Consider the following 18237-nt stretch of genomic DNA (forward strand, 5'->3'; position numbering starts at 1 on the left):
CATGTGATTTACCTGATGCCGTCGAGGTTCTCCTGACCAGCTCTGAGTGTTTCCTGTGTGTCCCAGAGCCATGTGTGGACAGTGAGGAGCTGGCCCAGCTCCGGCGCTCCCCCTGTGGTGATGGTGCAGCAGACTCAGGTTTCTCAACCGCCGAAGGAGGCCGACCTTCCTCTGTGTGCACATCAGTAGGAAAGCAAAAAGACTGAAATTCAGCCCCAGCCACAGAAACGCATCACTATGATGAAGGGATAGTTAGCTGTTTCAGTGTTATCGCACCCACCGCTGCCAATCTGCTTTCCCCTGAATGGTGATTTTTTTTTTTTAAACAATTCCTAGCTGTGCTTATATTTTTTGTATAACAAGGGCCAGACTTACCAAGCTTTTTTGCTGGTGCAATGTTTGCACCTGACTTTTCTAAAAAGAATAAAAGGCAGAAATTAGATATTAAATCACTGTGTAATTACATTTCCTCCTGGTTTAAATTTGTTTTCTAAAACGATTGGAAATCAGTAAATGTTGATGTAATTATATAAAATACTGTGATTAACAAACTCTACTCTTTCCAGGTAACCATAGCTTACTAGTTTATTCTTCAGTTCTTTAAATAATACTTTTTATCAGATCCCTTCTACAAGTCTTCCATAAACCCTTGCCAAGAAATTCACAATCATCAACATTGTTTTGACCAGACAGGCCCTTTTCCAGCTCTGTTCTAATATTACTCGCCAAGAGGAAGAAAGAAAGCTGGTTAAAATGAGGCTGGAGAACCGCATGACTGTGTCTATGAAATTCCCACTGTGTTCATGGCACTGCTCCACCTACATCACATGACTTCAAACTCTTGGCAATGTCCCTGTTATTATCCAAGTGTTAAGAAGTCCCTGATCTTGGATACACTTGTGAAAAGGCTCTATAGCTGAATGCATAACAAAGCAAAATCTACACTGTCACACCTCATGGTTATCACACAGTCATACTTAAAACTAAACTGTTAACTCTGGATACGGTGCAGTCCCTTAAAGAGCAAAGTTAGTATCTGAAAGTGTCTGATCCAGCTATTAGCAAGGGCAAAGGTTCCCAGGAAGGTTTATAAAAACCACTATCAGGCACCTTTGTTGAAGCGGAAGAGGCTGACTAAGGAGCTGTAGGCCGAACGCAGCGGGGGCTCATCCTGATCCGGAGTGAGCGGTTTGAAGTGAGTCAGGCGAGAGGGGCTGGGGGGAGACAGGGGCGGCTCGGAGTTCCAGTCCAGCGTGGACGAGGACGACGTGGACTTGTCGTCAGCAGCCATATCACTGCCCCTGTAAGACGTAATAACATGAGAGACTGTAACTTCTGCTGGGCAATAAACCACATCATGTGTCAGGCTTTTGCGTTTTACTTTGGACCACGGGTTCTCTTAAAAAAAAAAAAAAAAGGAACAGAGTGCCTGAGTCCCTCTCTTGTCTCATAAAGACTTGCCTCTTCCAGGTTTAAATACTTAACTTGACATATAGCACAAACTCCTTGACCCAGACCGAGCTATTTTTGCAGATAAAACCCTTAACACTGTGCTGTCAATCAATCACCATTACATTATCACATCTGTTACACTGTCTACCATGCAGGCTGAGATCATTTAACTGGAAAGGAACAAAACCTCTAACCCATTCAAACCGGATGATGGATGTTGCATCACATCTTCATGTAGACAAAAACATCAAGCTCTCAGTGAGAGAGAATGTCAGCAAGTATCACATGTCAAGTCTTTATAAACTAGTTCAATAACCTTGTACTGCGTTTTTGTTGTTTAGCTCGTTCTGTCACTTTATAGATAACATCAATTTTCTAAATATGTACGTATTTATTTATTTTTTTTTCCCAGAAGAAATATGCATGCTATACAAAACCCCCAACAGAAAGCACAAAACTACACCTAGTACACCTGTAGCCTTGAAAATGAGAAATGAGAAATGAGAAAAGCTTTCCTAGAGCAAGGATTATTTTGAAGCCTGTGTGAAGAACAGCCCATAGACATAACCAGCCCTAGACATGTGCTCTGTGTATCATTCGTCATGCTACAAAAAAGAAAGGAGAAAAAAAAGTTATGTAAAGTGTGATGCATACAGATGTATCTTTTGTCAACCAGGAAGTCAAGGCAATTAAAAAAAAAAATCTCACAGAGGTCCTTGTGATTTCTGCACAGAGTAATTTTATCAGCATTATACAAGCAATCAGATATTAAGCACCTGAGGAAAACTGGTACCATCAGATTTTTTTTTGGAGGCATTACAGCTTCTAATAACTCAGAATTCAAAGCAGTTGTTAACTCCTGCACACTCCTGGGCAAAAAGCCCAAAATGGAAAATATTAAGCTTGTAATGGGTTTAACAACAAATCATTGGCCAGAAAATGAGTAAAAATTAAACAGATGCATTCCTGAGAGCTCCTGTGCCACCGTTTGCTCGTTTACTTCTGCTGCAGTGAACTGTTTGGGGGAAAAGCTAGAAACAGGGAAATTCACTTATATAGTCTTCTTGTACACAAAGGTAAAATCATGATGATTAAAATGTAAAATTCAAACTAACATGTCTGGGTGTGCAAAATTTTCCAAAAATATTTTCTGACAGGTTTTTTTCCTTAAAAGATTAGTCATTATTTGGTTATCTGCCACATCTGATGCACCCAATCACAGGCCACAAGGCTTAAACATTTAAAGAAACCAAAGGGAAAAGCTATCCCATACTAAGAGCCTTTATCTATTTGTTTAATTCTTGCTAATTTCCTGACCAATAATTTGTTGTTAAGACCATTAAAAGCTTAATATTTTGCCATTTTGGGCTTTGCCCATCATTTTTTTTTTTTTGCCCAGGACTCATTTTAATAAAATCACAGTATTCCAATTAACATCATATACACTCCTTGTGTATAAAATGTTGTGTGACTTTATTTCAGGAATGACATGACATCAGTGTACCTGGCATCATTTTAAACTCATTCTCATTCCCAATAAATGATTTATAGTTATACTACCTAATAATAATGGGGTAAATAATACTGATAGGAGTTGATGGATTGGTTCCCTCTTTGAGAGACACAAGATTAAATATTCTTTCAGGATTTTAAAAGAGGAAAACCTCTCTCACATCAGTGCGAATAGAGAGCAGAAGACAGCAGAAGACACTGTTATAAACACTAACACCCCTGCTGAAAAAACAACAACAACAGAAACATCGCAGAAATTCTAATGGTTTCCATTACAAATACCATTACAAACCATCAGCTAACCATTAAAACCATTATTGGTCCATTATTGGTCCATTATTGGTCCATTATTGGTGACATAACATGACACCAACAGAAAGCAACAAATTAGCAGTAGAGACCCACAGGGACTGTTACAGTTTCCATTAAAACCAATACAATTCCCATTCTCTGTACTGCTTATTCTCCACAGGGCAGGGGGAAACCTGGAGCCTATCCCAGTCGCATGTCTTTGGACTAGGGGAGGAAACTGGAGAACCTGGAGGAAACCCCCAAAACACGATACAAGCACCACACATACGGCGGAGGTGGGACTCGAACCCTGAATCCTGGAGGTGGGGGGCAAACGTGCTAACCACTAAGCCACTCTACTCCCTCCCACTATAACCATTATAACCGTTAAAACCATTACAGAGTCTATGAGGAGTTTCTACTGTTTTCCTAACTAACTCCAGATTAAACGGAAAAACTACACCGTTAGGAAAATGTGAACTTGGCTGAAGCTGAAGAAGGAGAAGAACATGATGTGTTTAAATCTGTACACAAACACACTAAAATATTGTAAACACTTTCTTCACAGACAGAGACCGGTTTGTACGACGACTTTCAGCAGAGTTCAACTTCCGGTGTGCATCATTAAACGCAGATATAGGACTGACAGTGTATAAATATGTGCTTTGAAATGTGGTTGTATATATCTAATGCCAAAACTGAGCTCGGATAACAGGTTGTTTGCCCTTTTTCCCACCTCACACGTCAAATCACCAATCAAATAACGGCTCGCTTCCGGTTTCCCTACTGCCACAGCAAAACAGCTAAAACAGCTAAAATGGCTAAAACACACACACACACACACACACACTGCAAAGCATGTCTTGGCGACTGAAATGAAATCTTACCGCTTACTAAAGGCCACTGAGCTAGGTCGCAGTGAACAGGTCATAGTAAGAGACAATTTAAAAGAAAAGCCCGAGAATAAGATTGAAACATCAGCATGGAGTGACTCCAGTTCCAGATCAGCACAAAGTACAGCACTGCTTTCACACAGCTCACCAGGTCATGTGATGAGCAGCTCATCATGCAGGCATCACAGCTCTGCTTCACACAGCGCTTCATCCCGCGCTTATTATTACATTATTACATTAAAAGTATCTCAATTTAGCCAGCTGAGGATTAAGGGCTTTGCTCAGATTGGCTCAGGTGGTGGGATTTGAACTCACGACCCTCTGAACAGTAGTCCAACATCTTAACCACTGTGCTGCCACTGCCTTACCTTATGCCTCCTGGCTTATATTATAAACTTCTCATGCTTCAGGTGTTACACTGCTAGCCTGCTAAATCAGCGAGCTTATGTAAGCAGTCATGCAGAAGCAGCTATAAATCTACACGACATTCTTCCTGCTGCATATCGCTGTTATTATGACAGTCATCTCTCTCTCTCTCTCTCTCTCTCTCACACACACACTAACATTGACTATAAACTGGCAAAACCATGGATGCTACTAAACACAGACATGCCCATTACATCATTTCCATTCTCTGTAGCTATCGAGATAACCTTATAGTGTTTTTTTTTTACCCGGTTATCTAGCTAGCTAGGATGAATATAATTCAACTGCGTTTTCCCAAAGACCTTACCCACCTGACTGATAATATCAACCTTCCGGTTATAACAAACACAAGCGACCCATCACCTGCCTGCTAACCGCCTTCCAGCTCAAATCAGATCACCGCGAATATTACTAGCCAACTGTGAACAAAAATAACCTCCGCTTACCTGTTTTGTTGTTGGTTTCTACAGCATAACTACACCATCTAACTAAGATAAAACACTCGTCCTTGCTTGACACAATACAGCATTTTAATCCACTTCACATGATCAGTTGTGTTAGCCCGCTAGCAAGCCAGAAAAGGGAGTCTCATCTGAGTAGACAAAAGTAATCGATCACACAGCGCTCGATCATTGTTTTTATCACGAGACAAGACATTACTCATCTATTTGAGCAATCGAACTTGCCATGTACACAAAGCATACTTTTTTTTTTTTTTTAATAAAGGTGAGCTTGTTGATTAAGCTACAGTACTTTGGATTTTTTTTGTTAAAATGGAAAAAAGTACTACTACTACTACTACTACTACTACTACTAATAATAATATGTTCTCTGCAGTGAGCCATCCTGACAATGCGCCCTTTTCAGACTTCCCAGTTTTGGCCTTGGTAGAGTAACTTTATTTCTGCTACACCAACAACAATGACAATACTTATTTTTACATGCACATCAAATTCCATTTAAGGTCTCTATTCGAGTTGCAGCCATATTCCGAATATGATGTTTATATGTGTACAGGCATTGGAATATTCCTGTATACATGGTTGTTGTAAGTATGCCTGCGTTTCCATTCCTAGCCTACAGCTAAGCATCTGTTAGCACCCACAATTCCTTGCGGCTTGAGCATGTGCATATATCTCCTTTCAGTGGAATTTCTGAGTAAGGTGTTTACATGGAACAAATTTCCAATTAAAACAGGCATATTCCAGGGGTGGGAATCGGAATTTGTGGAATCAGAATATTGTCTTAAGGGCAGTCGGATTGCAGTGTTTACATGACTCAATACTAATTAGAATATTGCCAAATTCCAATTAATGTCAGAATATTGATGTGCATGTAAACATAGACAACGAGTCGAACAGTGTTTATTAGAAGTATTATAGAAAAACTGTGAACTTCAGTGGCACAACAACAAAAATCTTAAAATATGATTGAGTTTAGACGGCAAATAAACTGCAACCACAGTGAGTAACAATGCTTCACAATCTGAACAAAGCTAATCTGACAGACTCTCAAGGCAACCGATAGAGTTTCACCTCAGGTTTGTGCTTCCACCTCTATGTCAACTACATTTGTTACTGAACAAACAAAACACTTGTCATTGTCACTAAGCGTATTAGCTCTCAATTAACTACAAGGTGTCCCAAAGGTCTCCATACAAAGGGGAAATTAACACTTTTTAGCAAAATGTCTTCCAAAATCTTTCCTATTTACTATATTTTATATATATATATATATATATATATATATATATATATATATATATATATATATATATATATATATATATATATTTATTTTTTTTAATTTATTTTTTTTCCCAGATAGCCTTTAAGAATGCCTTTGACAAAAGAAGAACATACTGAAACCATTCTCTTGGCTGGATTGAGAAGCTGTTGCAAGGTTGCGATGGACTTGATCAGGAAACAATGCAAGCACATCACACACAACACTGTTGCCAAACTGGGAGCCAAAGATGGGATACATGACTCTGTGTGTTTTTACAAAGAAATGGCAATCATGTTGAGGATGTTTTGTATGTTACATTTTGCTAAAAAGTGTTAATTTCCCTTATGTATGGAGATTTTGGGACACCCTATAGAAATACAGCTAGCTAATGTTAGCAAAAGGATTCTACTAGTGATAAAAGTTTTACTAACACTTCCACCTATCCATACTTTTATCATTTTGTACATCAATTAATGGAAATACATACACCATCAACGCTAACATCAGTCAACACTCTGATAGCCTGATATAGACCCTGGACCTGTTGGAGAGATTATATCTCACACTTGGCTTGGGAATGTTAGGGGAGCCTTCAGAAGGAATTGTAAAAGAAAAAGTAATTACTAATTGCAATGCATTGCATGCAACCAGAAGTCATAGTATTATTCTCTACACTATATTTAAGCTAACTCACTAGGGTTAGGGGGTTAGTGTGCATCTATGAGCTATTTAGGTGGACGGTTATGCCTTACTAGGTCAAGAAAAGATGATCACATAACCCCAATATTATCATCCCTGCACTGGCTACCTGCTAAGTTCAGAATTGATTATAAACTAGCACTACTTACGTACAAGGCTCTAAATGGTTTAGCTCCCATGTATCTAGCCAGTCTTCTAACACATCACAATCCACCATGCTCCTTAAGATCTCAAAACTCCGGACTTCTGGTAGTTCTCAAAGTCTACAAAAGGGGGTAGATCGTTTTCGTATTTAGCTCCTAAACTTTGGAATAGCCTTCCTGACAGTGTTCGGGGCTCAGACACAGTCTCCCAGTTCAAATGTAGATTAAAGACATACATCTTTAGCCAGGCACACACTTAACACATAACCATAACCTTGTACTTCAGTACATCTGATTAATTGCAGATTATGATCTAGTACTTGCTAATATTATGAACAGCAGCTACGCTAATTCCTTTCCACTTGTTTCCCTTCTTCTACCTATCCCCGAGGCACATAGAGATTGTGCCAGCTCCAGTAGACGAGGCCAACCCTACGAGGATCCTGAGGCATCCAGAGATGGACCTGCTCCAGCCGGTTTCTGCCTCGTGAGGATTTGGGTATTCAAAGCAATGCTGCCAACCCTATGTGGACTTTGAGGAAGACAACAACCTCCAAATTACTATACACATAAAATTCTACATGACTATACATAAATGCAGAAAGGACATTGTTCATATCACACTCTCCAGTGTCACCCAAATGAGGATGGGTTCCCTTTTGAGTCTGGTTCCTCTCAAGTTTTCTTCCTCATATCATCTAAGGGAGTTTTTCCTTGCCACAGTCGCCTCAGTCGCCTCAGGCTTGCTCACTAGGGATAATTCCGTCTAACATCTAGGACTGTTTGCATGGTTTTGTTTCTGTTTGCATGTTTTTTGTTTCTTATGTTCTGTAAAGCTGCTTTGAGACAATGTTCATTGTTAAAAGCGCTATACAAATAAAATTGAAAAAAATTGAATTAATCGTGGTTTGGGATGTGGCCCTAATGTCTCTTTGAATGTGTACACTCACAGAATTACCCACATAATGAAACTAACATGCAATAACATTTTTCTGTCAGTGAGCACAAAATCTCAATACATAAGCACAGAACAGTGACATATCTACAGATATAAAATACATTATTAACTGTATCTTTTTTATAGTTCTACATACATAGAATTTATGCATCTATTATTGATGCTTTGTTTCATCATTTGGTGTTTCAAATCAGGTCCCATAAGCAGACATTTTGATGTTTCAGAGAACCAGGGTTACAGCAATAGTAACCTTATTATGTTTCAGCTTTAAAATTAATCTGTGGTATAAAATATAACGAATGTAACGAAATGTGGAACAGGTGAAAGAGCATCCAAAACAGAAAGCAAGTTTTCAGGTTTTGAGTAAAGGTATGGTATGTTGAGCACATAATGATTTACCACTGAGCCTGCGAGCTCAGTGCTTGATAAGTACATTCCTTTATTTGTATGCTCAGATCACAGTTGCCCTCTCAACATTTAATATTTCTCTGTCAAATGTAATACTTTACTCACAAACAAATGTAATTCTATATGTCTGTGTTCTTGCAGCTCCACTCAGTGCAGGCTGTGTGAATCTACTGTACATACTGGTAATAGTGGTTGGTTTTCCTCAACCAAGTGGTGATGAGTTTTTCATTTTATTTGAGAGGTTTTTTTTTTGCTGTTGCTTTACATGTAGTAGATTTGCTCAGTTACCAGATCATCCACAATACCACCAGACTGGAATGTGTTGGTGAAATTGACACAAAATTCATAGCTTGATAACATAAACATACTGATATAAATTGATATAATTGATAACATAACATATAGCATAATCCGACAACCATAATGTCCGAATAGTTTTAGCTTTAAAACTGCTGTGTACAAAAACTTTACTGAACTGCAATTAGGGGCAGCAGAAACGGTTCACTTTCAAACTGACCTCTGGTGGTTATTACTAATTAGGAATACGCAGATAACCTCATAAAACCATGCTCTCTGGATTCAGTGCATCAGAGCAGGATCTGTAGTCTGATATATGATAATATTGTAGTATAGGACATTAATGTTATCTCTTGTACTTACTGATATTATGTAACATCTCTTGGTATATATTCATTTTGTGTCAATGAACAGTTACATTTCATTACAGGGCCAAGTGTAGAAACTTAAATCTTGTCTAATAAACTAAGCTTAAAATGCTACAGCTGGGTGGTTAGTCTAAACTATAGCTGGAGAGACACGAACAAATGAAAGAAGTTGAACAAGTGACCAAGAGGATTCAGATTAACTTGAATTATCTTTCCTCATAAATCATAAGAATAAATCAAAATACCAACATCCACACAGCATACATCTAAAAATATTGCTCCTATTTTGCCTGAATGCTTGAAAATTCATCACCACAATAATAAAAAATTACTGTAGTATATAAATAGTTTTAGAAGTTTCTATTTTAGCTTCATGATGGAAAATTAACTCCTCCAGCTTACTAAATCAATTCTACCTAAGGTTTTCTTATTGAGCTGTAAAAAATATTAATAAAAAAACAACACACACATGAACACACAAATGAAGTGTTATGTATCCTAGTCTAATATATGTCATGTTTACACAATGCTAAAATTAGTGCTCATATGTTAACTCCTGCAATATGAATATGCCAAAGGTCAGTGCAGGTGCTATTAGTCAGCAAAATTCAAAGTTCAGGTTAATTGTGAAGTTTTGCTTGCAAAATTTACACCAGAAGTCTCACAGCAGCAAATTCCATTGACATGCTTCTTAATTCTTACTGCAATTTTTGCTGACAAGTATGTTGCTAGTGTGAGTGAGCACTTATTTGTTTTCATTAAATATTACCAAAGTCATCAGAGTACATACTTCATATTATTAAAATAATTACAGAACAGTATTACTCTAAGTCACTGAAAAGGTTGAATCACTCAATAGTATGTCGAATTTACAGTTTGTTAATATATGACTAGCCATATAACTAACCCTCACATTTCACAGGATTATTTCCAGTACCCTAAGTTAAATAACCTATAATTAATTACAATATATAATGTGTAAGTTGTCCAAAATACTGTAGGCACTGCATTTATATTTATAGTAGTATTGATATGTGAGGGTGGATCACTGGATTTTGGGAGCTCAGTAGCTCTGTATCATAGAGCATTGCAAATCTATAAAGAGTTTTAGTACTGTATTCCAGGCATTAAAATCTTTATGCTTCTTTATGACTGTAGCAAAGGCTAAGGCAGCAACACAAACAAATTTTAAAATTCGGATGCAGCATGATTCTTCCATAGCAGGTAAATCATCAACAGGTACAGTGACATGTTCAAATATCAGGGTTATACAGTCAGGTTCATAAATATTTGGACATAGGCAACTTTATTGTTATTTTAGCTGTCCACCACTGTATATTGGAGTTGAAATTTAATAATTAATATGAACTCAAACTGCAGACTTTCACCTTTAATTTGAAGATATTTACGTTTAAATCAGGTGAATGGTGTATGAAGTACAGCACTTTTTATATGTGGTCAAACCTGAAGACACTTTGAGGTCATATTGAGACACATTGAGGTCATATTCGTTATTTAATTTCAACTCCAATATACAGTTGTAGACATCTAAAATAACAATAACATTGTCAATGTCCAAATATTTATGGACCTGACTGTATATGCTTACATATTCAAGTAAAGTATTCACACATCTTCAGTAAACCGAATGCTTGTCTTCCAGCCACCATTTTGTCGCTCTTGTTCAAGTCGCTTGGAAAATATGTTATGAATTTCCTTAATGATTACAGTTTAAAGTAACATCTCGTCAAATTAACATGCTTCAGTTAGGTCATTTTAGATGCAAACAACCTCATGGACTTGGCCTTGTAACTCACTCACTCATTCATATTTATCAAACTGAAGGTGCTTCATAAGGGTGAGTATTAACACTTAAGCAAACTTTGGTTGTATTATTGTAAGACATGAGCTCATGAATGAACGTACAGTATGTTTGCAGTCTACAAATATTCAATTCAACCTCCCTAATATTCAACTAAGCCTAGAGGGTAACATTGGTGCGCTCATAAACTACAGGCTAATAATCATTATATTACATGTAATCAGTTCATGTTCAGTGATTGTAGTTTCTGTAATGTAGTCTGTTAAATACAATGATTTTAGCTTTACTATGGAAAATCATTCATATAAAACTGATTATCTGAAAGTAAAATTGAAAGTATTTGGTCAATTTTATGAGCCTCAGGTTCTTTCTGCATGTTCTTGTCTTTTTCTTCACTCTCCAGTGTCATGTCCTTTTCACTGTGTAGAAATTCATCTCATCTGTTCTTCTTATGCTTTTCCTTTAGACAACACCATGGTCTTCTGCGGCAAAACATCTACAGGTGGCTGTAAAGAGCAGAGAAAACAAATAGTGCATGATCTGCATTTAGAATAGAAATGATTTAAAATGTCCTACTGTAGAAACGTAATGATAACATCTTTAGGTGATGACTGACAGATGGTACTTCATAGTTCACCTGAGCATGGCTTAATGGTGGGAATCGCCCAATGCTCTTCATAAGATCAAGGGTTTTTATCCACTGTTCATTCCACACCTGTACGCTGTAGTATGGTGTGCATTGTGATAAACGTCGGAGCATTATTTTATTATCCTTCACAATTTCAAGCAACGCTTCTTGCCTTTTGTCTGTGTCAAGCCTGAATATGAGGTACAAAAGATATTTGCTTTAATTTAATTTAACACAGAGACACCATTAACTCAGTGGTTCTGTGTTAGTGAAGGTCGTCAGTTTAAATCCCAGGACTATAAAATGCTTACCTTTTATTGACATACTCATTTCTACAGTCAATTTGCCCCGTGGTTTGCTTGATGTGGGATATTTTATCCAGTAGCATATGATTTTCTCTTTGGATCATTGAAAGTCGTTCTTCCTCCAGCTGGTGGAGTAGAACATTAATTAGAAACAAGAAATGTTATCAGGGTTTAATGAAACAATCAATGAAGCATTATAAAGGTGTGAGGGAAAAGTTGGTAAATGTATTTCTGTAGATGTAAATTCTGAAAACACTGCGCTATACCTGATCCAACCAAGGAAAGTATCAAAGAGTGTCTGAAAAGTGTGTTAGCTTTGTCACGAAACCTGCAGGTTGGTCTATGTCTAGGTCCACGGTTGTTATTCAAAGTTGATACAACAATAAGAATGATGAGAATTGCAATGTTAGCTCCGCACTCAAAAGCTGAACTGTAATGATGGAATAAATACATGAAATCTGGACATGTGCAAATCTATCTTATCTAAGTTGTAGATAAGTTGTAAATAACTTTCCTTATCACTGTTATCTGCTGAACCATTATAGCTTGACTTACTATTTTTTTTATATAGCCAATATTTATCTGAAGTTCACGAATCAGATTTTTGGCAAAGATGAAATACCCATAGCAAGAAAGCTGTTTAGGAAAGTTCATTCATTCATTCACCTTCAGTAACCACTTCATCCTGGTCAGGGTCATGTTGGATCAGGAGCTTATCTGGGAACAGTGGGTGCAAGGTGGGAGAATTCACCCAGTAAAGGACACCAGTCCACTGCAGACCACCATGCACACATATACACAAACACATTCATAAGGGCAATTTAGCATAGCCAATTCACCTACCTGAATGTTTTTGGAAAGGGGGAAGAAACCGGAGAACCCAAAGGATTAGGGGAGAACAAGTGAAACTCCACGTAGACAGTAACCTGAGCTCACTGGAGCTGTAACAGCAGCAACACTACCCTGTGCCACTGTGACTCTATTCAGGAAAGTTTTTTTGTCTAATAGTTTGACATTCCATAAATAAAGTTATATTTTCAATGTATATGTATCCCAGTTGTTAAAAATGGAAAAAAGTAATTGTTTTGAAGTGTACCCACATCACTGTTAAATCAGAAACTGACAATGTAAGCTGACAACTTTGAAATATATAAATATATATTCTTTGAAGAATGTTAAACTTCAGAATTTTTCAGACAAACCTCCATGGTAAGCCTTAAATAGTTCTATGTATGTGCTCTTCAGTTTCTGTATCAGATTTAAGAACTACCCAGAGAACCACTGAAGACTTCTTTTTAACTTACATTTAACGAAAGCTATGCAGGATTAAGTAATTAATCATTTCTCTTACCATTTTCTTTTTCCTTTTCATAAGAATGTGATCATAGATCTTAGGTGGACTTGTGTTAACCGTCGCCTTCGCAGACTGAATCTTGAAAAGTAACACAGTACATGACTTGAATAGTCTGTATAAGCAGTGGTGGCACTGAACACAAATCCAATACGGCTTCTGCATTGCCAAACTTTAAAGGAAGTAAATCTCTCTTTCCATTTACCGCTGAATGTCTTACCTTTTTCTTGTGTATGTCATAGCCGCTCTTATCCCACCTGTATTGCAGGTATTTGCTGGCACAGGGCAGCAGTGGTTGGTGAGCTTTATGCTGCATGGTGGTGTGTGACTCAAACCTCTAGCAGAAGAAGCAAACAGCTCAAACTGAACACAGACCTTAATGCAGTCTGGTTGGAGTCTGTCATGTGGATGTTGTCATGACAGTCACAGAGAAGCAGAGATCAGCTACACGTCGTCTCTGGCAAGTTGCACAATGAGCAACTTCATATGGCATTCATTTACAGATGTATATGTATAAACAGTGGCTATAGTCGGGTGATATGTTCAGATCAAAGCTTCGAGACAACAGCTAAAGATTTCCAAAACCTCTCAGAAATTGCCCTCTTATCCATATAAAGCTTGTCCTAGTTAATGTTCCTGTCCAATCTGAATTTTCAGTGTCCTGAAAGTGCATTAGACCAGAGTACCCTAGAAGGCAGAACAAGTAAGCAGTCAAAGATAATGTGAACAAAATGGAGCACAAGAACCTGGCCTTGATATGTCACACGGAGAGGTTTGGCATCTAAAGCCTAAATTTTTGGGTTAGTTCTGTTTTTAGGCACAAGCATGATTTCTCATACCCCCTCTTTCCAAGGACAGAGAGAGTGGTGACTTGCTCTCATTGCATCTGCATCTCTGTAAGCATCTGATACATCTAGACGGACAGATTTGGAGTAAGATGTAGCTGATGGTGAGTCACAATTTACCGTTCATCATTAGTCTAGAGAATGACTGTACTCCTACATTAGTTTACTTCAGCTTAAGTAAGGTCAGCTCATTGCATAAGGCTCTGCTTGATAGGATGCAGCTTTAAATAAATTCACAGGACCACTGCAAAGACACCGTTGTTTAGGACTAGTTCCTGAGAACGCTCTGCATCTTTGCAAGGCTAATGCCAGCGTCGATCATTTCATATTTTCCACAGACGTACAGATTTACAGACGAGTGAATTACTAGTTATATTTGCACTGCCTGTATATTGACTGTCTGTTACTAAATAATTGTGAACAACAACAACAACAACAATAACCATCATCATCATCATGGCTACACAGAGCATATTAATTTATAATAAGTAATGAAAGACAAGTGCAGATTCCTCCCTCCCACCATATGATAGTGTAGACAAGCTTTAATCTAACATGCATGTGTATATGTATTGCTAATAAGGATTATAAGCTAAGGAGACAGTTTCCTAGGCACTGTCGTTATTACCAGCGTGACTATAATAAACAGAAATGCAAACAAAGGTTGTATTAAACACCTCGTGCTAAATCACTCAGTTATGATCAACCTATTATTAGTTCAGGTACATTTTGATCATGCTTAGATTATTAGATTTCTCACTGTGAGGAGAGTGGTTATTGAAATGTAATTAATGCACAGGTATTGCAGGCTTGAAAAACAGTATAGCAACACCGCCCCCTTTTGGTTGGATTGGAGTATTACACACCCAAGATCATTAGTGTAACAAGATTGTCAGGGCTACTCACAGCAGCTCAGGAACATCATATAGAGTATAGCTTCTTTCTTGACTCAGTCATTATGGTTTCATTTTTAGGGACAAAATCCTACAGACTGTAACTTTAAATAATATGATAAAATACATGAAAGAATTCTGAAAGGATGTATGGTTGTATGGCTTTATGGTTACAACACAATAACTAATAAACTTTTCTATTATTCATAGATTTTATTACATTTTTGTTTTAGTTTGAATGAACATATTAGAACATATTTGGGGACATTTTAGAAATTAATTTGATGTATTTTAAATGCCTCTTAGCTCATAAGAACTGTACTTTGTTACAGGAAATACATTACACTTTATAAAAAATATTTTAAATCTTGAAGTTTTAATCATTTTCTGGAATTTATATAATGTCCTATCATTACATTTAGTTTATTGTAGGGACTTAAAGGTCATACTGGACATTGAGATATATTGTTTGCAGTACTTGCTATTGTATAAGCACAGGATAAAAAATGTTTGAAGAGTTAAACTGAGAGAAAAGCCATGTTTCTACAGCCATTCGTTGCCCATGGTTCATGTAGAATCACAGATACAATATATAAGTTGAACAGCATTCACAGTTCACTTTGTAGGGGGTGTCTGGTTGGAATTGGCAGAAAATTTGCAAGCATTCCTGCTCAAATACCTCAAACGTTGTCAAACCAGAATGTCAGGCATGAAAGAAGTCTGACCACACAGTGATTGGCAGGAGCCACAGCCAATCAGGAGGCAGAGAGAGTGAGGGCCTGTGAGAGAGTAAAGAAAGCAAACAGGAGTGAGAAACTGAAAGAGTTTGATATTATACTATAAGAGGAAAACTGACTGATAGTTTTTAGCTTTTCTTTTGCTGAACATTTATTTGTTCTTCAATTTGGTTTGAAGCTTGAAATGATAGAGGATAGTCAGTAAATGTATCCGCAGTTGAGAAGCTGGTGAGCTAGAGGACCATTATACCTGATAGTGACAAATGGGAGATATTTTTCTGTATTTTATTTCAACCTTGGCCCGATCTGTGTCTTTTTAGTGTCTGGTGTGGTTTGTAGCTGGTAAACTAACACTAGGCTTTTTGTGCTAAACTTTTTTTGACAGCTTCAGGGAGAGCCCTTACATCAGCCCACAATCCAGTGAATGATTTCTCCACCCTTTCCCTTTCTATCTCAGGTTTTCTTACATTTATGAAGCACCATATAATGTTTGTGATAATATGAGCAATGCCCTTATATCCTCATTGTTTACCTAATTCACAGCATCGAACAATATGGAGATATCTTGTATATTTACTGTACTGTATCTTAATGTACCTGTTCTTTTAGTATTATTGTAACAGTGACAGTAATATGAATTCTCACCAGTGGTGTAAAAGCTCATGAATGAGCTTTGCTCTGTTGCATACAGCCCATTTTAGTGATAGTAGGTGTCATTTATAGCTCATTTACATTTATTCAACTGCTATCTTTGTAATGTGTAACCTGAGGTCTAAACTAATGTTTAATTCATTTACTCGGCTTAAATATCATTTATAATAGCTCTCTCTGGAACTAAAACGCTGATTTGTGTCATTTCTCAGTTGAAGGCTAGAGAGGTTAAAATGTGTAGAATAGATGGTTTGAGGACATTAACATAATTGGTAAAGAGCTCTTAAAGCTGTTGGTGCTTCACAGTGTCAGAAAGCGGGTTCTCAACTGTCCTTCTTACTCAGGCGCTCTCTTTTTATATATAAAGATAATGCTGCTGGCTGTGGAGCCGCACAAGATCGCTAATAATGATTTAAGTGTGTCTGTTTTTGCTTGGTCATGAGATATAAACATCCCTACTGAGGATGTGCTGAAGATAAGACAGTGACCTACTGAAATGGCTGTAAAATTTCACACCAAAGACTTCTTTGGTGTCTTCGACTTCAAAGATGTCACACTGTCGCCATTTAGACCTGCTCTTAGCACCACAACAACCTGCTGTCGTTTTCCCCCCAGTTGAGCTGCACTGCCGGTGCCTTCTTTTCATCAGCACAGTCTTGTGTCTAATATGTGCACAGGGAATCAAAGAGGAGGCTGAAAAGGTCTCAGTGGTTTGGAGTGTTCCAGAGAATTACATCAAGGGAGAGTCTCAGAAGAAAGCAGTCAGGAGCGGGCATCATTAACACAGAGCATGTTTGCTAAGCCTCTCTCCCCAAAGGTGTAGTTCGTGTGCTTAAGATCCCTCTTGCACAATTTGACCTGTTGGTGTCTAATTAACGAGCAGTGGTGTCTAATCTATTCTGGGCCTGCTGAACTTCCTGAACTTCCTGTACCAGATGAACATCAATTGCATTAGACGTGTACTGATTAATAATATCCGATTTAGACATTAACACAACACATTGGCATTAAAACAAACCTGTTTACCTGTATATGATTTTGTACATGAAGACCCATGGTATATGCACTAATAAACAGAATGTGATCAAGACATTATACACTGCTGTACAGGAAAGTTAAAAAAAAAAATCTCTTTTTTTAATCAAGTGATGTTGAGCATCCACAGTAGTCCCGTGTGAATTAGCTGTTAGAAATGATAAGGTATTAGAATAAGTGCATTAATATAAACCTGTGATTTGTCTTGCAGCAACACTATCGTATTATCGTACTAATCAACGTACTAATCAACAACCTCTGACCAATCAGATTCGAGAATTCAACAGTGCTGCTGTATAATTCAGATTAACTTCCTGCCTCAGCCCTATTTCACAACAAATCACACAAATTCAACACAGTTATATCACCCCACTGTTTTAGATGTTGTACAGTAGAAGGAATTTTCTACACTCTAACTGTCTCAACCTACAAGATGTTTGAAATGCAATATTTAAGATATTCATGACATTGATTTCCTAGCAGATCCACAGATATGTCTCACTATGGCATGTACATGCTATAAAACTTACAGGTTGTTAGTGATAGCAAAAAAAACATGTATTGCATTAAAATGTAAATGAGAAGATGACATGCCAATTATAATGTGTGGCATCAGTGGCTGTATGCCCTTACATATAATCTTGTATTTATAATATGTATAAATATTACATATAGGCTTAAAACAAAAATCAAACTTTCTTTAAGATCTGGCAACCAGCTATTGGACTAATTAGGAAATATTACTCTTTCTTTCTTGGGAAATTTTTTATCTTTCTTTCTTTCTACTCATTCATT

General features: G+C 37.4%; 2 protein-coding genes across 17 annotated transcripts in view; both read right to left on the reverse strand.

The window, feature by feature from the left end:
• The window catches only part of pikfyve (phosphoinositide kinase, FYVE finger containing), a 29299-nt gene extending 24121 nt beyond the window's left edge, over window positions 1–5178 (reverse strand). For 4 of the 16 annotated variants that reach the window (XM_026947993.3, XM_026947986.3, XM_026947936.3 and 1 more), the window contains exons 1-4: window positions 4143–4620; window positions 1111–1301; window positions 376–414; window positions 13–171 (exon numbers count right to left, since the gene is read on the reverse strand). In XM_026947993.3, the coding sequence (XP_026803794.1) occupies window positions 13–171; window positions 376–414; window positions 1111–1301; window positions 4143–4186 (433 nt within the window). In that variant the 5' untranslated portion in view covers window positions 4187–4620. Of the gene's footprint in view, window positions 1–12; window positions 172–375; window positions 415–1110; window positions 1302–4142; window positions 4624–5020 lie in introns of those variants that run through there. The other 12 variants (XM_026948002.3, XM_026947977.3, XM_026947964.3 and 9 more) reach the window with 8 other exon arrangements.
• Window positions 5179–8527: 3349 nt separating this feature from the next.
• On the reverse strand, window positions 8528–13637 carry cfap97d2 (CFAP97 domain containing 2). The gene is made up of 5 exons (XM_026913079.3): window positions 13502–13637; window positions 13282–13362; window positions 11937–12055; window positions 11635–11815; window positions 8528–11503 (listed from the first exon to the last, which is right to left on the reverse strand). Exons 1-5 carry the CDS (start codon window positions 13595–13597, stop codon window positions 11447–11449), a joined length of 534 nt encoding a protein of 177 aa, XP_026768880.2. The 5' UTR covers window positions 13598–13637; the 3' UTR covers window positions 8528–11446.
• Window positions 13638–18237: the final 4600 nt, after the last annotated feature.

This window comes from Pangasianodon hypophthalmus, chromosome 5, assembly GCF_027358585.1.
Source record: "Pangasianodon hypophthalmus isolate fPanHyp1 chromosome 5, fPanHyp1.pri, whole genome shotgun sequence".
In the NCBI taxonomy this organism is placed as follows: domain Eukaryota; kingdom Metazoa; phylum Chordata; class Actinopteri; order Siluriformes; family Pangasiidae; genus Pangasianodon; species Pangasianodon hypophthalmus.